The following is a 22,956-nucleotide window of genomic DNA, read 5'->3' as shown; positions in this document are numbered from 1 at the left end:
ATGGAGATTAATTAATGCAAAGTGGGTAGAATCATAGAAAGCGTTCAACAACTGTTAGTTATTAATCCCATTTACACCAGACACTCTGGCCCTTTTTAACTTCCTGACAGGTATTATAGAAAAAGTGCATTTGATACAAAAATTAGCCGGGCATGGTGGCGAGTGCCTGTGATCTCAGCTACTCGGGAGGCTGAGGCAGGAGAATCACTTGAACCTGGGAGGCGGAGGTTGCAGTGAGCCAAGATCGCACCACTGCACTCCAGCCTGGGTGACAGAGAGAGACTCCATCATAAAAAAAAAAAAAAAAAAAAAAGGAGAGAGAGAGAGAGGGAGGGAGGGAAAAGAAAAGAAAGAGTGCATTTGAATCAGAAGAATCAACCCCAGGGCCTGGACACACTGTTTCTAAGCTCTGGGACCCTGGGAAAATCACCTAACTTCTCTAAGTCTCAGCGTTCTCATCGTCACCAAGCTGTCCTAGGAGACCCTTCTCAGGATAGCCTGAGCCTCTGCAAAGTGCTCAGTATACAGCTGGTGCTTAATTAATGTTTCTTGAACTGAATGTAGTGATGTGTAAAGGCTGATGCTGCAAATTGCAGCATGAATGTGAGAGATGGGGGTGAAACCAACATGGGCTGGTGAGACCTAGATCTGTGGCTCGGACTCCAAGCTGCAGGGACCAGGAGGTAATCTCAGTGCAGGAAGCCGGCCAGGTGTGGGACAATAGGGAATGGTGGGGACTGTGGCCAGTGCACAGGACCCTCCCTTTCAGCAAGTCATGGCCACGTACAAGTGCAAGCCTGGTGCTGTCAGCTGATCTGACTGCGACAGAAATCAGCATGAAGATTTTTATGTGAAATCACCCATAAGTCAAACCAGACCCAGCTCGCAGCTACCAGCTCAGAGTGGGAGCAACTTAATGGCCACTGGCCCTGGGTTCAAGGCTAAAATCCCTGGGCCCTTGCCTGCATACCAGGCTCAGCCGAGGGCAAGGAAGTAATTCTGTCATTGTTCTGTAGACGGTGGGATAGCAGGCTGCCCAAAGACGGGTCAGAAAGCATCAGGATCTAGACTGGCATTTGGCTTCGGGGCATTTATTTCATGTCCCTTTTGTACAGGCCCCAGGGCCAGGTGTGGGGGCAGGAGACCAGGCAGGAAGTAGCAATAAATAACACGGACAGACAGAGCTCCCCTCCAGACAGATGAGGATAAAGGAGGTTAGAGAGGAGCCGTAATGAGGGCATGGGGATGCTGGCAGGGAGGGGCAGCTGGGAAGGAGGAGGAGGTCAGGCCCCCAGGACCTCACTGTCACCTGCCTCATTCCCCTCCTGCCCCAGCCCCTGCTACTTTTGGGAGGAAGGGAGCCCACAGCCAGTGGGGGCCAGGGAGGGTCCTGAGGGGGGTCAGCTATGCGGGCTGCCCCCAGCTCCTTCACTTGACCCGGATTTCAGCATACTCAGCTAGCTCCTCCGTCAGCGTGTAGCTGTCCTTGGTGGGCCGTTTCCCCAGGTCCGAGTGAGAATAGCTCAGGTCCAGCTCTGGGGGTTCACCCCGAAGGCCCAGCAGCCTCCTCTCAGATCCCAGGCGCCTCTCGCTCTAGGAGGGGAAACCACCCATTAGCAGGGTCCTTCTCCCTGCCTTTTCCCGATGCAGAGGCCAGAGTGTTTGCACCCTCAGAGTTCCTGAGTTCAGTCCCAAATAAATCCCTGTGAGAACCTCCTTTCTCAAGGACCGCAGGCCCAGCGAGCCCCACGGTCACCGGGTCCCTCTCTAGAGCTTCTGCCAGTGTTAATCATTGCTGAGCTTGAAATTTGCCTACAAATTCAGTTTCTCCAGGAAGCTTTCTTCTTCTTCTTCTTTTTCTTTGAGACCCAGGCTGGATTGCAATGGCTCGATCTTTGCTCACTGCAACCTCCAATTCCTGGGTTCAAGCAATTCTCCTGCCTCAGCCTCCTGAGTAGCTGGGATTACAGGTGCCCGCCAACACTCCTGGCTAATTTTTTGTATTTTTAATAGAGATGGGGTTTCACCATGTTGGCCAGGCTGGTCTTGAACTCCTGACCTCAAGTGATCCATCCACCTCAGATTCCCAAAGTGGTGGGATTACAGGCGTGAGCCACTGCCCCCGGCCAGGAAGCTTTCAACATAGGAGTTTTGAGGGCACACAATTTAACCCCGAACACCTTTTTGGGTGAAAGCCACCTAGTCGGGACCCCCATCTTTCCAAATTCCTGGAAATACCTGGTTTGGTACGTGCCCCCCCATGGATCCTGCATGGGTCTGCCCTCAATCTGGGAGGTCCTGCAGGTGACATGTGGGTTCCCCCCATGCTTCCCACCCCTCCCTCCACCCCCTAGCCACAGAAATTTGGACACACAGGACGGTGGCCACAGACAGAAGGGAGCTGCAACAGGACAGACTAGACAAGGCCAGCACCGCCGGGCAGGCCTGGACGTCACCAGAGACCACCTTGACTCCTGACAGGGACACACGGACATGCACGCCAACCCCAGGGCCCAAGGAGGGCCCAGAGGAGGGCACACTGAGGCCCCCGGAACCTACCTCCTGGGGCGCTCAGTGAGATTCCAGGGTAGAAACCTCTTTGGACTATTGGAGAAGGAAATGCAGTCACAGACACAGGCAGGGAGGGGAGGGGCCCTTAGGCCCCACATCCCATCGCCCCCTACACAGCTTCAGCCTGGGCACCTCCTCCCCAGCCTCCAGGTCCAACCCAGCCTTGGAATGTCCTTCCTCTCCTCCTGTGAGAGGCTGCTCCCACTCCCCTGCACCTTGGCCTCGCAGGCCCTTCCCAGGCCCTCAGTGTCCCTGGCATCCAGGTTCCCAGGCCAGCCTGGAGCCTGGTCCTTACCTCGTACTTCTCTGGTGCCCCAGAGATGCGGAAGTCGCTGCTGAACAGGACGGGAGGGTTGTCCCCTGCCGAGAAGCTGGGGCTCTCTGTCACGTTCTTTCTGCAGGGTAGGACTCGTCAGACCTCCCTCTGCCCTCCCTTTCTGCACCCCCACGTGTTTTAGGAATTTGGTTCAGGGGACCTCAGAGTTCTCCCACCCATCTCTAAGATGTGGCAAGCAGCCCTTTCAGAAGCACCAGCCTCTCCTGCCTACATGGCGCATCCTTCCCACTTCTGCAGCTCCTGCCCAGCCGGGGACGAGCCACCTGGCCCCTGAGCTCTGCCGTTTTTCAGGACCCTCGCCTGGATTCTCCAGGTTCCCCTCATAGGCTCTGGGTCTTTCTGCCCCTCTTGCTGCCACGATGTGGAGCAGACGGGTTAATTTATTTCTCAGGACAGCTGATGTGTGTGCGCCACAAGGAAGAAACACGGCTGCAGCTGAGTTGGGCCAGGTGGGTGTGGTTTGGGGCTGGAGAGGCTTTCTGTCTGTCTGTTTCTAGAGACAGGGTCTCTCTTTGTCACCTAGGCTGGAGTACAGTGGTGAAATCATAGCTCACTACAGCCTCAACCTCCCAGGCTCAAGCAATCTTCCCTCCTCATCCTCCCGAGTAGCTGGGACCACAGGCACATGCCACTATGCCTAGCTAATTTTTTCGTTTTTTTGTAGATGGGGTCTCCCTATGTTGCCCAGGCTGGCCTCTAATTCCTGAGCTCAAGAATCCTTCCACCTCGGCCTCCCAAGTAGCTGGGACTACAGTGGGTGCCACCATGCCTGGCTAATTAAAAAAAATTTTTTTAGAGATGTGGTCTTGCTATGTTGCCCAGGCTGGTGTCAGATTCCTGGCCTCAAGCAATCCTTCCTCCTTGGCCTCCTGAAGTGCAGGATAACAGGCGTGAGTCAACGCACCCAGCCAAGGCATATTTTTTTTTGCCACAGATGTGTGTAATCTTTGGGGCTTCTGGCGTCAAGTGGCCCTGCTGCTGTGGCTGCAGTGGGGTACCTGGGCTTTCCCACACTGGAGTGTGTAGGAGAGAGTTCCTAGAGATAGGGAGCCCGTCAAAATAGAATGTGGGGAAACAGGTCTCAAATGATGTGTGTAAAGGGCTCAGCCCAGGCCCTGGTGTGCCTCTGACCAGCAGGGGCTGGAATTAACAGGAACCCTCTCTCCTCTGTCCAGCTGAACATTCCCAGAACAGAATCTGCCTTCTCTACACTTATGGTGTTGCCTTCCCCCGCCCACTCTGGGCCTCCATCTCCCGCTAGATCCCCTTTTTGGAGACTCCCATCCCCAGATAAGCCCCAGCTGGCACTCACTTCCTGCGTGTCTGGGTAATGTAGCAGACGATGGCAATCAGGATGGCAAAGGCAACCACGGCGCCCACAGGCCCAATCTTGGCCCACATCAGTCGATCTGAGGACAGAGAAGACCCAGGTGCCCTTAAGGCTATGGGTGGTGGTGAGGACACCTGAGAACTTTGGAGACGTGCTGGGGTGACAGTCAATGTATTCACACATCTGGGGCATCCTTGCACTGACTGATTGGCACGGAGCCTCCTTGTGCCAGGGCAATCCCTTTTGTGGTAGAGGGCCCTGGGGAGGGGCTTATACCTCAAAGGTCCAAGCAAACTCAGGGCAAACTCAGGGTGGCTTCTCCTCTCCAACTGGAAAGGAAGAATTTGACCTTTTTCTCAATCTGCATAGCCCATGCTCTGTGGCTGTTGGTCAGCCTTGGGAACTTGGATCCAAAACGAGCCTGCTCCCTCCTGTGGTTCCCACCCCAAGTCCACGCCACTCACGGGCTCCCTGGAAGGGCAGCTCCAGGCTCTTGGCGCCATAGAGGTTCCTCGCGGTGCAGATGACGCGGGGCGGGGCCTGGGCCTGCCCCCGCAGTGTGAGGATGCTGGTGAGCACGAGGCCGCTGCGCTCCGAGTACACGAACTCCCGCTCGCTCTCGTTCACGGTCACATTGCGCGACGGCAGCTCAAAGGCCACGGACGGCTCCGGGTTGGACTTCACCACGCACAGGCACTGCACCGTGTCTCGGGCTGCCGCGCAGTGGGACTCCAGGAGGAGCACAGGGGCGACTGCAGGGGCAAAATCAGGACTGAGGGTGGCCCGGAGCCAACGCGAGGCCCGGCCTGGGAGACTCCTTGGCTCAAGGCAAGGCCAGCGTGGCCAAGGATGGGGGCGGTAGCTTCATGTAGGGCCCTCCAATTTCCCCTCCTTTTTCCTCTGTCCTGACTGAGAGCGCCTTGACCTCACTACGACCCCGCCGGCTGCCTGTTTTCACTGCAAGCTTCACTAACCCACGCCTGGGGCCTTGAACATTCCCAGGCACTGATAAAGGTGTTTAGGTTGTTGCTCAAAACACTGAAAGAGGCCGGGCACGGTGGCTCACTGCTGTAATCCTAGCACTCTGCGAGGCTGAAGAGTGAGTGGATCACTTGAGGTCAGGAGTTCGAGACCAGCCTGGCCAACATAGTGAAACCCTGTCTCTACTAAAAATACAAAATTAGCCAGGTATGGTGGTGCACACCTGTAGTCCCAGCTACTCAGGAGGCTGAGGCAGGAAAATCATTTGAGCCTGGGAGGCAGAGGTTGTAGTGAGCTGAGATCTCGCCACTGCACTCCAGCCTGGGTGACAGAATGAGACGCTGTCTCAAAAAAACCTCAAACAACAACAACAAAAATGAAAGAATGAAAGAAACCAGCCCCAGCCCTGGGCCAAATTCCTTAAACCCTCATGTAAACCCATACCCTGACCCTCACGGATGTGTCTGGGTAGAATCTCCCTTTCTCTCGCCGTAGCACTGTGCGAGTTCCCCTCCCAAATGCTTTGGACTGATGATCACCTGGTGTTTAGTGCCTCTCTCTTTGGAATCCCAAGTGGCCTCATTTCTGGATGGTTTGGGGTGCTCTCTTGGGACGATTCTTCTGGTGCCCCTTTTGAGGCAACTCTAACCTCATGTTCAGCCTGGACGGAGCACTATGTCACAGGGACGGGCTGTTTCTCCTGGGTCCTGGCTCTTACACTGTCTCTAACCTCATTCACCTTGTAATACATAAATCAGATCATGGCACTCTCTGCTCAAAACCCTCCTTCTGTTGCTCCGTGGTTCACCTAAAATACAAATCCTTTATTTTTTATCGTTTAGAGACAGGGTCTGGCCCTGTCACCCAGGCTGAAGTGCAGTGGCAGTACTATAGCTCATTTGCACTCTTGGCCACTAGCGATCCTCCTGCCTCAGCCTCCCGAAGTGCTGGGATTACAGGCATAAGCCACTGCGCCCAGCTACATTTGACCATTTTTGACATGCAGAAAAAATTTCACATAGTTCAATGTAATATATACAGCAAAAAGTACGAATATTCACCCTAAATGAAATCAGTATAGATTACAGCCTTGTGTTCTTTAGGCCAGATTTTGCTGTCAAATCAGGGTGGTGCCAAATTTGCAAAAAGCCTTTTGATTTTAAAGCTTTATGTTCAGAATTGCAGAGGACGGTAAATCTGTCATACTCATGATCGTTACTGGAGGGTTTTTGTTTGTTTTTGTAGAGACAGGGTCTTGCTATGTTCCCCATGCTGGTCTTGAACTCCTGAGCTCAAGCAATCCTCCTGCCTTGGCCTCCCAAAGTGCTGGGATTATAAGGCGCAAGCCACTGTGCCCAGCCCAAAATACAAAGTCTTTCATCTACAAGGCCCCTCAGTCCCTGCCTGACCACATGCTCTCTCCTTCTCTCCCCCTAGCTTAGTCCTTTCCAGCCACACCGGTTCCTTGCTGTGTCTGAAAATTGTGGAGCTTTCTCCCACTCCAGGGTCTGTGCGTTTCTCCCTCAACTTGGAACACTTCCATCAGTTGCCCCTGGAACGCCCTCCCTCGCTCCAAGTTGGCCTCTACCCACGCAGCATCTCCTTCTCTAACTACCCAGGGAAGGTACACCTCGCTCCACATGTCATTCACTCCCTGCCTCACTCAGTTCTCCTCCCCAGCACTCACCCTCCCTGCATCACACACTGATATAAGAGGCCTCCTGTTTCCATCAAGACAGGGGCTTGCTCCTTCTCCACTCTGGGCCCCACACATAGAAGGGAGGAACCATGGAACTCTCCCAGCCCCCGGCCTCCCCAGACCCTTGGGGCTCACACGGGCTTAGACTATCCCCTCCTTTCTGGCTTCCAGCCTCTGCTCCTTCCTTTCAGTCTGTGCTGCAGATGCCCCCCACTTCCTCCCCTAAAGCCCCCTTGAACCCCAGCCCTCCCTCACCCATGAGATTCCCTTCTGCCACTAGCACCAAACACCACCCTCCACCCAAAGTCACTTGGTTGAGCTTTGCTTTGCTGCCACTGGATTACAAAAATAGTACTGGTAGGTTTTTTTTCTTTCATTTTCTAAAACAGGAAATTATTATTATTATTGTTATTACTATGATTTTTAAGACGGAGTCTCTCTGTCGCCCAGGCTGGAGTGCAGTGGCGCAATCTCGGCTCACTGCAACCTCTGCCTCCCGGGTTCAAGTGGTTGTCCTGCCTCAGCCTCTTGAGTAGCTGGGACTACACGTGCATGCCACCATGCCTGGCTAATTTTTGTACCAAAATACGAAATTGTATTACAGCACAGAATGCTGCTTTTTAAACTATGTTCTCTTTCTTGGCTGGAGAGTCCAGCACCCTCCTTGGCTTGCTCTAGACTGAGCACTGGTTCTCAGTGAGTTCTCACCAAAACCCACTTACACACAGGCAAGAGACCCTTGGCTCACCTACCCCATGTATTTTCAATTGCCAGCAAAAAGAATGTGCCGGTAACGGTGGTGGACCTGGGAGTCACATGGGCACACGGATTCACGGCAGGAATGGGAAGTCTGTGCATACGTCTCTAAGTCTACTGAATAAAAAGTCCTGTTCGGGCAGAGATGCAATATGCTTGCTATAGCGTTAACCAGCTAACACACCACAGAGTACATTAATAACAGCGAACCTGAACCAACAGACATAAAACTTTTTCAAAGCACTTCCACTCAAGACAGCCCCACTGGTGCTCTGGTGACAAAGTGTGCGACCTGGATGTTGGCGGAACGCCGACACCCTGCCGGTGCACGTGCTTAGTATCTTTTCAGACAACCTGTGAAGCTGCGGAAACTGTTATGGGACTCTAGACAAACCTCTAAGACAAAGGTACAAAGAATGAGGAGTTTGTGGTGGGATGGATTTGGCTTGAATCCCAGCTCTGCCATCTACTGGCTGGGTGAGACCATTCAGGCTCCTGGGCCTCCAGGATGGAGTTCTCATCTGTGCAAACCAGGGGGTTACAGTCAGTAACTCATAAGGGGCTACGGGACTCCGAAGACAGGCGCGCAAATGTGTTGTAAACACTTAACATCCCAGCTGGGCGCGGTGACTCACAACTGTCATTCCAGCACTTTGGGAGGCCAAGGCAGGAAGATCACTTGAGCCCAGGAGTTTGAGACCAGCCTGGGCAACAGAGCAAGACCCCATCTCTACAAGAAATTAAAACATTAACTGGGCATGGTGATGCGTGCCTGTAGTCCCAGCTACTCAGGAGGCTGAAGTGTGAGAATCAGTTGAGCCCAGGAGGTTGAGGCTGCAGTGAGCGATGATCAAACCACTGCATTCCAGCTTGGGCAACAGAGCAAGACCCTGTCTCAAAAAAATAAAATAAAAAAATAATAAAAAAAAAATACGTAACATCCCACCCAAGTACTCATGAGTAGATAGACAGAACCATTCCAGCAAAGAGGTCACATGAGCAAAACCTCAGCAACAAAACACACAACAAATATTTAACCTGGAGTCCAAAGGAAAAATCAGTGAGAAAGATGATGACATCCAATATTCACAGAGTACGTAGCACTATGAACACTCAGTATTGTTCTCTTAGTTCTTCTTTTTTTTGGGGGGAGTGGGGGGGTGGGACAGAGTCTTGCTCTGTCGTCCAGGCTGGAGTACACTGGCTCCATCTCAGCTCACTGCAACCTCCACCCCCCCAGGCTCAAGTGATTCTCCTGCCTCAGCCTCCTGAGTAGCTGGGACTACAGGTGTGCGCCATCACGCCTGACTAATTTTTGTATTTTTAGTAGAGATGGGGTTTTATCAGGTTGGTCAGGCTGGTCTCGAACTCCTGGCCTCAAGTGATCCAACTGTCTCAGCCTCCCAAAGTGCTGGGATTACAGGTGTGGGCCACCACGCCCAGCCTAATTCTCTTAGTTCTCACAGCCATCTTTGTGGTAAGATACTGTTACGAACCCTTGCTAAGGGTTGCAAAGCTGAAGTCACTTGCCTGAGCTCAGGCAGGAGGATGGGGACAGAGCTGGGATTCTAGCCCAGGTCTGTTCAGCCCTATTGGGACTGGATGCCAGTCAAACTTCTGTTTCCTTGTATTAAACTGGGGTGAAGAATGGTACCCTCCCCCCAATCACATGGTTGTAAGAACAAAATAGGTCAATGCGTACAAGGTACTTAAGCTAGTTCCCTAGACATCTCAGGCACTCGGTAAGGTTGCACGCTTCCTGCATGCCCTGTGCCGTTCAGGGCTCTGGGGTTGGCAGGTAGGACAGAAGGCCCTGCTCAAGGGTCACCACCATTGTCAGTGAACACTGGAGACCTGGTGCCAGGGAACATTGACTGTGTGGAGAGGGAGGGGGCCTGAGGGTCGCACTCTCCAAGAGCAAGCACTTTGACACAGGCCTGGGTAAAGAGTAGGGAGCTGGCAGGTGGGGTGGGGGACAGGGCCACTGCTCCCCTCAACTCTAGCAGGGTGAGGCCTGCACACTCCACATCTGCCTGTGTGTTCGTTTTCAAGAGAAGCCAGATTGAGTCCTGGCGTGCTAAGAGCTGTGAGGGAGGTGAGGCAGCCAGAGGTTTAACAGCTGGGGCAGACAGGAGTCTGGAAGTATCGGGCTCGGACCAACTTTTATAGCTGCCTGGCCTCAGGGAATTCCACCCTTGAGTTTGAGTTTTCTCCTTGGTAAAGGGGATAATGATAACACACCCCTGTTTCACAGGGTGACCCTAGAATTGAAAATGAGCCAGATAGGCTGGGCATGGTGGCTCACGCCTGTAATCCCAGCACTTTGGAAGGCCGAGGCGGGTGGATCACTTGAGGCTAGGAGTTGGAGAACAGCCTGGGCAACATGGAGAAACCCCGTCTCTACTAAAAATACAAAAATTAGCTGGGCGTGGTGACGCATGCCTGTAATCCCAGCTAGTTGGGAGGCTGAGGCAGAAGAATCGCTTGAATCTGGGAGGCAGAGGTTGCAGTGAGCCATGATCGTGCCACTGCACTCCGGCCTGGGCGACAGAGCGAGACTCTGTCTCAAAAAAAAAAAAAAAAAAAAAAGAACTGAGCCAGAAAACAGCTGTAGAGGATTCAAGGTCTGGCCCAGGACAGGCCCCTAACGCACACTTGCTGCCCGCTGCTCTTACTATAAAGGAGAGATCTGTGCCCCACCGGAAAATGTATGTGAGGTGGTGCTGCATGCTTGTTCAAATACTGCCATCGGCTCCTCTCTCTGACTCTTAAACTTAAGAATCACTGGTGTGGGGTGTAACGGGGAACAGGGGACAACCAGAGGGGGAAGCTGGCCCAGGATAGCACGCACAGATGGAGGGAGCAGGGGACCACGCAGCCCCGCGCCAGGATCACATCAACCCGGCTAGGGAACAGAACCAGGAGGGAAAGTGCCCGAAGATTATAGGTCAGCAGGAGAGGGACGGCTTTGCCACGATAGGTTGCCCCCCAGGACTAACCTGTATCTGCCATGTACTGATTGTCACCATGTATACAGCACAGAGCGTGTACTGTGTAGCAGACACTGCATTGAATTCTTTGCATGTTGAATGTCATCAAACCTTCTGGCAAACTTGTGTGGTGGGGGCCGTTGTGAGCATCGTGAAGGCCACAGAGGTGAAGTTTGGAGAGGAGTGCTAGAAGCCAACAGGAGCTTGGGAGGAAGCAGGGGAAATGGAAACAGGAAGGCGACATTGCAGAGGGAGTTGCTTAAGGAAGGGGAGTCAAAACTGTGACTTGGCTGCTACAACCTGGAGTGATGGCTGTGGGGGTAGGGGTGGTGGGAGATGGTGGCACAGTCCATAGTGAGGAGATGAGAGGCGCTGGCCAGCGGTGCAATGGTGAGTTTCATTTCCAAGACAGTAGCTTTGTATGTGCATCTATGTCATCTCTCCAGCTATTCAGTACCTGTTCATAAGCGTGGTGTCTTCTCAGCCCTATCCTCCACCTCTCACAGAGCCGCACAGCCTTTTGTGTATAACAATTACCCCATCAATGTATTCTGCTGTCATAACATAGGATGAGGTCAGCCTTGGGCAGGGAAGAAGAATGGAACCAGACTGCCTGGATTCAAACCTCGAATTCTGCCGTTTCCTGGCTGTGGGAACTTAGGCAAGTGGTGTAACCTCTCTGGGTCTCAGTTTCCTTCTCCGTAAACAGGGGAACAGTCATAGAACCTCCCTCATGAAGATGTCATAAGGATTAAATGAGTGGGCTGCTGTACAGCGCTTCCAACAGTGCCTGGTACATAGCGACACTATACACATGTTAGAGATCATGGTCATTGTTTTGGTTAATGCAGAGGGGCAGTGGCCACAGGATCCAGAAGTTTTACTGGTCAAAAGCCCACCCCAGGCTGGGCGTGGTGGCTCACGCCTGTAATCCTAGGACTTTGGGAGACTGAGGTGGGCAGATCACCTGAGGTCAGGGGTTTGAGACAAGTCAGGCCAACATGGCGAAACCCCATCTCTACTAAAAATACAAAAATTTGCCAGGTGTGGTGGCGAGCGCCTGTAATCCCAGCTACTCAGGAGGCTGGGGCAGGAGAATTGCTTGACCCAGGAGGCAGTGACTGCAGTGAGCCGAGATCCCGCCACTGCACTCCAGCCTAGGTGACAGAGCAAGACTCAAGACTCTGTCTCAAAAAAAAAAAAAAAAGCCCACTCCCGGATGTGGGAACACAATATTCTCAGATGGGATTTTATTTTCCTGCTGTGAATTCAGCTTCCCTGCCGTCCCTTCCTCGTCTCTGCGGAGGACAGGCAAAGCCAATACTGATTGGGATGCGTGGGCACCCACAGTAACCCTGGTGTCCCCCACGGAACCATCCATCCCCAGCGTAGGGGAGCGGAAGATACTCACACTCCACAGACAGGTTGAAGGCGGTGGCCCTCTGGCCATACTGGTTCTCAGCCACGCACCAGTACTCTCCATCATCCTCGGGTGACACGGCTGGCAGCTCCAGCTGCAGCTCGCTCTCGTAGATGACCGTGGCCAGGATCTGCTTCTCTTTGAAGATGGTGAGAATAGGGTCCGGGTTGCTCTGCGTGGAGCACAAGATAGAGACCGTCTCCCCCTCTACGGCCACCATTGTCCCGTTCACCGTCGGCTTCCAGGGCGCATCTGTGGGGTGGGACGGGACTGATGGTCAGAACCCAGGAGGTGTTTCTTCTGCCAGCCAACTACCACCCCCAGATATCACCCCAGATCCCACCCCAAACCTAGCACACTGGTTCAGAAAGGCTCAGGTGACCCCAGTCCTGGCTATCTCATTTCCAAGAACAGCATCTTGGTAACCAGAGTGCTTGTCTTCAGATCCCTACTTTACCCCTGTCCAGTTGTGTGTGGACCCACATCTTAACCTCTCTAGGCCTCACTTTTCTCATCTGGAAAATGGGCTTTGTAATAGTTCAACCTCATAGGGGTGATCATCCAACATTCACTGAGAACCTGCTGAGTGACAGGCATTGCTCTAGCTTGAACAAGGCCCATGTGGAAAGAGCCGATGTAATTAAATAAAATATATACTTTGTAAGATGGGAAGAAGTATGTAGAGAAAAATAAAGGGGCTGAGGGTATGGAAAATCAGGGTAGTTACAGTTTGGGATAGGATGATGGGTGAAGGCTTCAGCGAGCCTAGGAGGTGGGCAGAGCCAGCCGTGGGAATGCCGGGGGTAAGATTGCATGTCAAAAGCATGCAGAAGGCCGAGCGTGGTGGCTGACACCTGTAATCCCAGCACTTTGGGAGGCTGAGGCAGGCGGGTCACCTGAGGTCAGGAGATCGAGACCAGCCTGACCAACATGGTGAAACCCCATCTCTACTAAAAATACAAAAATTAGGCTGAGTGTGGTGGCTCACACCTGTAATCCCAGCACTTTGGGAGGCCGAGGTGGGCAGATCACGAGGTCGGGAGTTTGAGACTATCCTGGCCAACATGGTGAAACCCTGTCTCTACTAAAAATACAAAACTTAGCCAGGTGTGGTGGTGTGCGCCTATAATTCTAGCTACTCGGGAGGCTGAGGCAGGAGAATCGCTTGAACCAGGAAGTGGGAGGTTGCAGTGAGCCGAGATTGCTCCATTGCACTCCAGCCTGGTGACAGAGCCAGACTCTGTTTCAAAAAAAGAAAAAGCATGCAAGAGCTGTGGAGTAAATGTTGGCTGGGGCTGTCATTATTAATATCCCCAGTGCCGGGCACTTTGCCTCAATACACATTTGTGAATGAATGAATGAATAAATGAATGGTATCTCTTTGGTTCTCAGCTAAGAATCCTCTTTTGACCAGCTCCGTTCTTGCTGGCCCAATAATATAAATGTGCATACAAGGGGCTGGATGAGGCCTGAAGTCCCTTCAACCCTCTCATTAGAACTACAGTGGAATTCATTTAAAAATGCAGATTCCTGGCCGGGCACAGTGGCTCATGCCTGTAATCCCAGCACTTTGGGAGGCTGAGGTGGGAGGATCACTTGAGCCCAGAAGTTTAAGACCAGCCCAGGGAACATATCGATTCTCTGTCTCTATAAAAAAATAGAAAAATTGGCTGGGTGTGGTGGCACCTGCCTGTGGGCCCAGCAGCGCAGCAGGCTGAGGTGGGAGGCTTGCGTGAGCCCAAGAGTTTGATACCAGCCTGGGCAACATAGCAAAATCCCACCTTTACAAAAAAAATCTGAAAATTAGCCTGGAGTGTGGTGGTGCACACCTGTAGGCCCAGCTGCTCAGGAGGCTGGGGTGGTAGGCTTGCTTGAGCCCAGGAGTTTGAGGGCAAGTGGTGCTATGATGGTGCCACTGCATTCCAGACTGGGCAACAGAGTAAGAGCTTGTCTCCAAAAAAGTTTTATAAAGTAAAATGCAGATTCCTGGGGCCAGGCCCACATCAAGTCCCAGAACAACCAGGAACTGCCCCCAGGAAGCTGCAGTTAACAGGCTTCCCTAGGAGGCAGGCCTGGGTCTTGTCCTGGGAGGAGGGTAAGGCAGAGCAGGTGTTCCCCAGATTCTTGTGGAAAGAATGAAGGTACACCTTGACCTGCAACCCTCCTCTACCTTGGCCTCGACCGTGTTTATGGCCGGTCCCCTGCGGGACCCAGCCCGTGCTCGCCCTGGATGAGTCCCCTTTCCCTTTTTCTCTCGGCTGCAGGTGGGCGTGTGGACGCACAGGGTGGGCCACTCACACATGACACTGAGCCCCACGGTGCGGTTGTCCTGGCCATAGGCATTCTCGGCCAGGCAGGCATAGACGCCGTCCTCGGCGGGTGTCACCTCCTCCAGCTCCAGGAGCAGGCTCTCGGCCACTGCCTCCCGGAGGACTGTCCCGTCCCGCATCCAGGTCAGCAGCGGCGGGGGGTTGCTGTCAGCCCCACAGAGCAGGCTCACGTGGGAGCCCTCGATGGCCTCCACCGAGGAGTTCATCTCCACAATCACCGGGGGGTCTGAGGCCCGCGACACAGCGAGGTTAGTGAGCAGGTGCTGGGGACCCGGCCCAGTGCCCTCTCCCAGCCCCGCCCCGCCCCCAACACTGTCCGGCCCCGCCCTCAGCCTTGGCCCCGCCCCAGGACTGCCTGGTTCCTCCCACGTCCCACCCAACTCCCCAATCCCTGCCTGGCCCTGGCCCTGGCCCCGCCCCCATCACGGGCCGGCCCCGCCTCCGGCCGCATCCCCAGGTCCACCCCCTCCCCGGACCCCGCCCCACCCCGCCCCGCCCGCACCCAGGCTCACACTTGACGTCCAGGCTGGCGTAGCCCTCGAACTGCAGGGTGGTGTTAGGGAAGGAGGCCTGGCAGCCCAGCCTATGGCCGTTGGCCTCCCTCGTGGGCACGAAGTGCAGCAGCGACACCTGCACCCAGGTGCCCTCGTCCTCCCGCAGCCGGCCCAGCACAGCGGGCTCCCCCAGCCCCTCGTGGCCTAGCCAGCTCAGCTCAGGGCGCAGCTCTGGGCAATTGTCCGGCACCATGCAGCTGACCTCCACTTCCGTGCCTGCCACCACCTCTGGGGGCACCACGATGTTGGGGGTGTCTATACGAGTGGGGGAAAGGGAGGGCTGAGGAAGCAGCACTGGGCTACCGTCCCGGTCCCACCCCACCCACCCTCCTCCTTGTCCACCTCCATTGCTGGCAATGGTACTCCTCAACGGCACCGCTTCCACTCCCTGCCTCCGGATTCAGAATTCCCTTCACCCTTCCTCCTCTTGGTCACCCCGGAGCCCTCCACGGAGCCACCAGAGCGCCATCGTAATGAAAATCACAGTGTCGTGGCCAGAGCACTTGACAGTGTTTAACTTGCCAGTCCCTCCCGCAAAGCGAGAGGGTGAGTACTGTAATTTTGCTCATTTTGCAGATGAAGAAACTGAGGCTGCAGCTGGCACCAGGTAACACTGGCTACAAACCCTGTGGCTCTGGCGTCAGCGTGGGCTCCCCACACCTCATCACTTCCCAAGCGGCTCTCCTCTCCCATGCCTGCTTGGTTTACCCTCCGCCGGGCATGTGAGTGTGTGTGTGTGTAGGTGTGTGTGTATGTGTGGTGTGTGGGTGTGTGGTGCATGTGTGTAGTGTGATGTGTGTGGTTTGTGCAGTGTGTGGTGTGTTTGTGATGTATGTGTGTAGTGTATGGTATGTGTACAGTGTGTGTTGTGTGTGTGATGTGTGGTTTGGTGTGAGTGTAGTGTGTGGTATATGTGGTGTGTGGTCTGTGTCATGTGTGGTGTGTGTGTGATGTGTGGGTAGTACATGTATGTCTGCAGTGTGTGTGGGGTGTTGTGTAGTTTGGTTCGTGTTTGGTATGTGGTTTGCGTAGTCCGTGGTATGTGTGTGGTGTGGTTTGTGTGGTATGAGTGTAGTATGTGGTGTGTATGTGGTGTGTGGTTTGTATCATGTGTGGTGTGTGTGTGCTGTGTGTACTGTGTGGTATGTGTGTGGTGTGTGGGTAGTGCATGTATGTGTGCAGGGTGTGTAGGGTGTAGTGTGTGTGGTTTGTGTAGCATGTGATTTGTGTGTAGTGCGTGGTGTGTGTTTGGTGTAGGGGTAGTGTCTGCAGTGTGTGTTGTGTGGTTTGTGTAGTGTGTGGTGTGTATGCAGTGTGTGTTGGGTATAGTGTGTGGTTTGTGTGTGTGGTGTGTGCATGGTGTCTGGTTTGTGTGGTGTGTGTGGTGTGTGTTTGGTGTGTGGCATGTATTTGGTGTGTGGGTAGTGTGTAGGTAGAGTGTGCGGTGTGTGGCGTGTGGTTTGGGTACTGTGTGGTGTGTGTGCAGTGTGTGGTTTCTGTAGTGTGTGTTGCACATGTTTGTTGTGTGTGGAGTGTGTGGTTTGTGTTGTGATGTGTGGGTAGTGCATGTATGTGTACAGTGTGTATAGGGTGTAGTGTGTGCGTGGTTTGTGTAGTGTGTAGTGTGTGTTTGGTGTGTGGGTAGCATGTGCAGTGTGTGGTGTGTGGTGTATGTATGTGGTGTGTGTAGTGTGTGGTCTGTGTAGTGTATGTGGCGTGTGGGTAGTGTGTGCAGTGTGTGGTGTGTAGTTTATGTGGTGTGTGGTGTGTGTGTGGTGCATGGGTAGTATGTGCAGTGTGTGGTGTGTGGTTTGTGTAGTGTGTGCTGTGTGGTGTGGTGTGTGTGTGTAGCATGTGCAGTGTGTGATGTGTGGTTTTTGTAGTGTGGTATGTGTGTGTGGTGTGTGGTGTGGTGTGTGTGTGGTGTGTGGTTTGTGTAGTGTGTGTTGTGCATGTTTGTTGTGTGTGGAGTGTGTGGTTTGTGTTGTGATGTGTGGGTAGTGCATGTATGTGTACAGTGTATATAGGGTGTAGTGTGTGTGTGGTTTGTGCAGTGTGTAGTGTGTGTTTGGTGTGTGGGTAGCATGTGCAGTGTGTGGTGTATGTATGTGGTGTGTGTCATGTGTGGTGTGCATAGTGTGTGTGGCGTGTGGGTAGTGTGTGCAGTGTGTGGTGTGTAGTTTATGTGGTGTGTGGTGTGTGTGTGGTATGTGGGTAGTATGTGCAGTGTGTGGTGTGTGGTTTATGTAGTGTGTGGTGTGTGTTTAGTGTGGTGTGTGGGTATTGTGTGTTTAGTGTGGTGTGTGGGTATTGTGTGTGTAGCATGTGCAGCGTGTGGTGTGTAGTTTTTGTAGCGTGGTGGGTGTGTGGTGTGTGTTTGGTGTGGTGTTTGTGTGGTGTGTGTGTAGTGTGTGTAGTGTATGCAGTGTGTGGTGTGTGGTTTTTGTAGTGTGGTGTGTGTGTGGTGTGTGTTTGGTGTGGTGTGTGTGTGGTGTGTGGGTAGTGTGTGTGTAGCGTATGCAGTGTGTGGTGTGTGGTTTGTGCAGTGTGTGGTGTGTGTGGTGTGTGTGTTTGGTGTGTGTGTGGTGTGTGGGTAGTGTGTGGTGTGTGTGTGGTGTGTGGGTAGTGTGTGGTGTGTGGTTTTTGCAGTGTGGTGTGTGTGTGGTGTGTGTTTGGTGTGGTGTGTGTGTGGTGTGTGGGTAGTGTGTGTGTAGTGTATGCAGTGTGTGGTGTGTGGTTTGTGTAGTGTGGTGTGTGTGGTGTGTTGGGTACGGTGTGTATGTTTGGTGTGTGTTGTGTAGGTAGCATGAGCAGTGTGTGGTGTGTGGTTTGTGTAGTGTGTGATGTATGTGTAGTGTGTGGTGTGTGTGTGGTGTGTGGGTAGTGTGTAGGTAGAGTGTGCAGTGTGTAGTGTGTGATTTCTGTAGAGTGGTGTATGTGTGTACTGCACCTGTGCAGTCTCTTTCTGCACCAGGGTGAACCCGGCTCTCTCATAGGGACTCAGCGCTGAGGGCTCCAAGCAGCAGCGCCGCTCAGAAATGAGGCAGGGGGATCCCTGAAATCAGGCAGTGTGCCCTATTCTGATTGCCATGTCTGGCCATAGCTGTATTCTACTTGGCTTAAAGGATTAAAAAAAAAAGAAATCTGAATCAGCAGCCAAAATTTAAGAATTAGGAGATTACACCAAAGAATCCAAAATTCTGGTTTATCTTGAAAATTCAGAACACCTGACAGCCACGGCCCTGCTTTCTGTTGGCCAGAGCTGGGGGCCACGTGCCAGGTGATGCTCTGGGCATCTGATGGCTTTTCACTCATTGCCTTAAGTGCTGTTGTTATCCCCATTTTACGGAAGAGAAAACCAAGGCCCAAGGAAGTTAAGTTACTTGCCCAAGATCACCACACTAAAGTGGGGACCCAGCAGCCTTGCCCCTACCCCCTGGCCCCACTGCCTTTCTCCAGGTGTTTCCAAAAGAATAGCAGCACCTGTTTCCCCCTGAGGGCAGCAAGACTATTTTGGGGCCCTGCTTTGTTCATGTCTGTCATCTGCATGGTCTGCGTGGGCCTTGAAGTTTGCACCCCCAGCCAAATCAGCACCTCCCAGATCTGCCATCCAGGCCTGCTGGGGAAGGTGCGGGGAGGCCTTCCGGCCACACTCCTTCCCGCCCCGCTGCCCCAGCTCCGGGTGCCTGCACAACCGCTGGGGACTCACTGATGATATCCAGGACGCTGTGCTCTGAGAAGGTGTACTGGTTGTAGCCGCCCAGGTCCCCACGGAAGTAGTACTTCCCGCCCAGCTCGGGGCTGACGTTGCTGAGCAGGAGGGTGCAGTTTCGAAGGCCCAGGTCCCCCAGGAGGCGGCTGCGGCCCTGGAAGCTCTCGTGGACTACTTGGGTGCGCGACTTGAAGACCACCGGGGGGTAGTTCTTGGGGTAGGGACTATTGAAGTACCAGACACCATGCACCACGGCGGGCCGCAGCTCATCCGGGAAGTCAAAGCGGCAGGGGATGGAGACGCACGTGCCTTCGAAGGCTGAGATGGACGAGGGCATCCAGGCACCCCAGTGACCCCCTCGGGAGGCTGCGGGCAAGCAGGAGAGCTGAGGCTCAGGGACACGTCCTACACGATCACCCCCTCCGGCTCCCATCCCCGACCACATGCCCGGGGCTGCAGGGACCCACCTCCAACCTGCTCAGGGGCCAAGGCCCTTAGGTCCCCAGCACCTGTCAGCCGTTACCTGAAATCATAATCCAGAACAGAGGCAGTGCCGTGAGGAATATCATTCTGTACAGCGAGTGAGTGATCGCTGGAAAGGGAGAGGAGAGGGTTAAAGGCTGGGGGAAGTGAAAGGGGGTGTTCCATCTGGGCTTCAGGAAGGGGCCCATTCATGTGTTAGCTGCTGCTGCTATTATTATTTATTTATGCATTTATTTACTTATTTTTCTGAGACAGGGTCTTGTTTCGTCGCCCGGGCTGGAATGCAGTGGCACAATAACAGCTCACTATAGCCTCAAAATCCTGAGCTCGTGTTATCCTCCTGTCTCAGCTTCTGGTATGCTCCACCACACCCAGTTAATTTTTCTTCTTTTTTGTGGAAATGGTTGGGGAGGTGGGATCTCACTATGTTGCTCAGGCTGGTCTTGAACTCCTGGCCTCCAGCAATATTCCTGCCTTGGCTTCCCAAAGGATTACAGGTGTAAATCACCATGCCTGGTCTGCTGATATTTTTTAACTTTTTACTTTTTGAGATGGGGTCTCAGCTCTGTTGCCCAGGCTGGAATGCAATGGTGCAATTATGGCTCACTCACTGCAGCTTCAATCTGCCAGGCTTAAGCGATCCTCCAGAGCAGCTGGGACCTCAGGTACACACCACCATGCCTGGCTAATTTTATTTTAGTTTATTTATTTGGTTATTATTATTATTTTTTTAAAGATGGGAGTCTTGCCATGTTCTATGTTGCCCAGGCTGGTCTTGAACTCCTTGGCTCGAGCGATCCTCCTGCCTCAGCCTCCCAAAGTGTTGGGATTACAGGCATGAGCCACCTCACCCGGCCTGCTGCTATTACTTATAATTATAAACCCTTCTATGGCATTGGCCATGCGCCAGCCCTCACTGCTTATTCTGCTGTCTTAACTCATTGGATCTCTTTGAGGAAGATGCATTATCCTCATTTTATAGCTGAGGTCCAGAGAGGTTAAGTGACTTGCCCAAGGCCACACAGTTGGTCTGCAGTCTTAGCCGCATGTCCTGTTTCTATGCAGTGATTATATGCTGATCATTATCTTTGTCACCATGATGCTCCTGGAGATCTCCAGAAAGTAAGAACCAGAGAGCCAAGGCAGGGACGGCATTGCAAAGCTGAAGCAAGGGAAGTAAGTTGGTACCCTGCCCCTCACCTGAATCTCCCTGAGTTGGGGACGTCTTCTGGGTCCACCTGAAGCTGCCAGACAACCTGCAACAAGAGTCACTCAGGTGCAAGGGGGAGGGATCGGGGCGCCCAACCCACCCCCGCTTCAGTATCTCCTGCATGGGTTGTGACCTGTTGTTAGGCTGCCCATGTGGCCTCCCATTGTGCCTGGGACCCTTCCACACAGCCTCGAAGCCACTCTCGCAACAACTCCCTCCAAGCTGGGGTGTCGGAGAACTGTGGGGAGGGAAGGGGGAACGACCGCATCGGGGTACGGGGGTGAGACTGAGGGGTGTGGCGAGTGGAGTGAGGGAGCAGATGTCCCACGGCCGGGGCCTGGGGGTGGCGGGCAGGGACCCAGAGCCATCAATGACTGGGTTTCACAGTATCAGCATTCCCGACATGCCGTGTGAATTCCTGCCGCCCTCTCCCACCCCACAGACGGCCCCTGGTGTCCGCACCCTCACCAGAAGCTGGTCCCCGGTACAAAAGAGTCCTGTTCCCTCGGGGAGAGGGTGTTTTAGCCTGCGGGGGGCTTTCAGGGTAGGTGGGGAGTAAGAAAGGGGTCAGGCACTCCTGGCTGGGCTTTGAGCAGGGCCAGGAAAGCCCAGGGTGGGGGCTAGCGAGCCCCTGGCACCCTGCTGCTCCGTGGGTTGCATTGGGGTTGGAGCCAGGGTTTCCAAGCAATTGCTTTTCCCAGCCTTCACCGCCCTCTTCCCACGGACAGAGACACATGCACAGACACATCCAATCGCGGGGATGAAATGTGACAGATGTAGCCCTAGCCAGAAGGGGCAGGCACACACAGCAGAGACTCATACAGACACCCAGACAGGACCCTGAACACACAGACAGGCACGGGGACCCCTGGGCCCACAGGGATGGGCTGGCACTCACATAGTTCCCAAGGCATGCATGCAATGCCTCTGCTGCTGTCCACACACACCTGGACAGACACAGCCCTAGCATTCAGCACATACACACACACACACACACACACACACACACACAGCCTAGCATGCATGCCAGGCTGACAAAGATGCAAGGAACTGCACACACACACTGAGGATGGCTATAGACGGGTCCACTCAGACACGCACCGATGGACACCTGGCTGACGCTGCCTTTGCACCTGTGACAGGAAGGTACAGGAGAGAGACGCAGATGAGGATGAGCACGTGCCCGGGCAGACATGAAACAAGCAGGTAGACCATGCACTCTTAATAGCGGGGAAAACAAGTTCGCGGGATAGGGGCCAAGTCAACCTCAGCTATTACAATGTGTGTGGCCACAGTCCATAAACATGTACAGCAGATCTGTTGGATTAAAATGCCAGGGGAAGGATGGGATGAGGACAAATGCATCTAAAAAGTTGGGGCCGGGCGCAATGGCTCATGCCTGTAAACCCAGCACTTTGGAAGGCCAAGTTGGGAGACTCTCTTGTGCCCAGAAGTTTGAGACCAGCCTGGGCAATATAGCGAGAGTCCCGTCTCTTAAAAAAAAATAAAATAAAATAAAATAAAAAGTTTCCTTAGTGAGGATTAATGAAGAAAAGTCGACTGAGGCTTACAGAGGAAGGTGCGTGGGCAGCCACGTGTGTGCATGCACACACACACCTGTTATGTGCCCAGGTGCTAGAATGTGGTCACTCACAGCCCACTGCCCCCATCCACCTGCCAGATTGCAGCCTGCAGGTGTCTGATCACCTGGACATCCTTCCATTCTTTGCCCAGACACAGACCTCCTCCACCCCATCTGCCCCGCACTCGGGAACCCCAAGGAAACCTCTCCTGCAAAACCTTCACCCACAAGGGGTGCTGAGGGGGGCCCTTCGTTTTTTCTTTCTGTGGTTTCTTCCCAGAGCCCCATCGCTGCCCCAACGATGGTCCGAGCCCATCCCCAAAGCAGCCCCAAGCCACACTCTCCTGCACCCTAAATCAGTGGTGGTGCACAGCGACGCTCCCTCACCCAGAGCACCTGACCCTGCTCACGTCTGGGTGCCACTGCCCCAGTGCCCTGCTTCCCGTGCCCTGGCCTCCCTGCCACCGTACTCACTTGGACTCAGTTGCTTCTGCACCTCTGCTCCACCAGCCCAGCTCACAGTCCCCTGCCTCCCAGGGTCTAGGCCCCCACTTGCCAGCCCCTCCCCTCCCCCTGGGTGCCAGGGGCCGCCTGCCTCCAGGGCCCAGCTCCTCCCTACCCCCGGGGGAGGGGGGCACAAAGGGGCCCTTGTCACCACGGGGCTCGGACTGGGCAGCCTGACGCCTGGGTTCTCCTAGCTCCTTCCTGGAGGGGTCGGGAGTGGCTGCCTTGCTGTCTCCCCATCCTCCATCCCTGTACACCCTGATTCTGGGTCCCGGGGGTCGGGGGGCAGTCTAATCTCTTTGGAAGTCCCGGGCTGAGGGACAGAGGCATTGTCCTCAGGGAATCTTGGTGGCAACATTAGGTGGGCAGCAGAAGGAGACAGGTCCTTTCCACCCTCAACGTCAATGTCACCTCTTGCCATCTGAAATGACCTTCCGTGTTCACCAACTCCTTTCATGAGAACGTGACTTCCACCAGGCCAGAAGCTTCGTCTTGGA

General features: G+C 53.9%; 1 protein-coding gene across 4 annotated transcripts; it reads right to left on the bottom strand.

Moving 5' to 3' along the window:
• Nucleotides 1–339: 339 nt before the first annotated feature.
• MAG (myelin associated glycoprotein) lies at nucleotides 340–22,477 on the bottom strand. 4 transcript variants are annotated; one of them, XM_054462132.2, is made up of 12 exons: nucleotides 22,430–22,472; nucleotides 21,475–21,506; nucleotides 20,364–20,419; nucleotides 19,204–19,272; nucleotides 18,678–19,046; nucleotides 14,927–15,223; nucleotides 14,383–14,640; nucleotides 12,076–12,336; nucleotides 4,703–4,990; nucleotides 4,221–4,317; nucleotides 2,867–2,966; nucleotides 346–1,593 (listed from the first exon to the last, which is right to left on the bottom strand). In XM_054462132.2, exons 4-12 carry the CDS (start codon nucleotides 19,247–19,249, stop codon nucleotides 1,429–1,431), a joined length of 1,881 nt encoding a protein of 626 aa, XP_054318107.1. In that variant the 5' UTR covers nucleotides 19,250–19,272; nucleotides 20,364–20,419; nucleotides 21,475–21,506; nucleotides 22,430–22,472; the 3' UTR covers nucleotides 346–1,428. The 4 variants fall into 4 exon arrangements, with proteins under 4 accessions (XP_054318110.1, XP_054318107.1, XP_054318108.1 ...); XM_054462134.1 differs by lacking the exon at nucleotides 21,475–21,506 and adding an exon at nucleotides 2,560–2,604 and having other exon boundaries at nucleotides 1,462–1,593; nucleotides 22,430–22,457; XM_054462135.1 differs by lacking the exon at nucleotides 21,475–21,506 and having other exon boundaries at nucleotides 340–1,593; nucleotides 22,430–22,477.
• Nucleotides 22,478–22,956: the final 479 nt, after the last annotated feature.

Source organism: Pongo pygmaeus, chromosome 20 (genome assembly GCF_028885625.2).
Source record: "Pongo pygmaeus isolate AG05252 chromosome 20, NHGRI_mPonPyg2-v2.0_pri, whole genome shotgun sequence".
In the NCBI taxonomy this organism is placed as follows: Eukaryota; Metazoa; Chordata; class Mammalia; order Primates; family Hominidae; genus Pongo; species Pongo pygmaeus.
Note: the sequence above shows the minus strand (reverse complement) of the source record. Positions and strands in the feature narration are given on the sequence as shown.

Coding starts and splice junctions, on each gene's coding strand:
- MAG (XM_054462135.1), bottom strand. CDS start 19,249: ATGATATTCCTCACGGCACTGCCTCTGTTCTGGATTATGATTTCAG. Junction 4,318..4,702: donor GCTGCCCTTCCAGGGAGCCC/GTGAGTGGCGTG, acceptor CTCTGTCCTCAG/ATCGACTGATGTGGGCCAAG. Junction 2,967..4,220: donor ATTACCCAGACACGCAGGAA/GTGAGTGCCAGC, acceptor CCTACCCTGCAG/AAAGAACGTGACAGAGAGCC.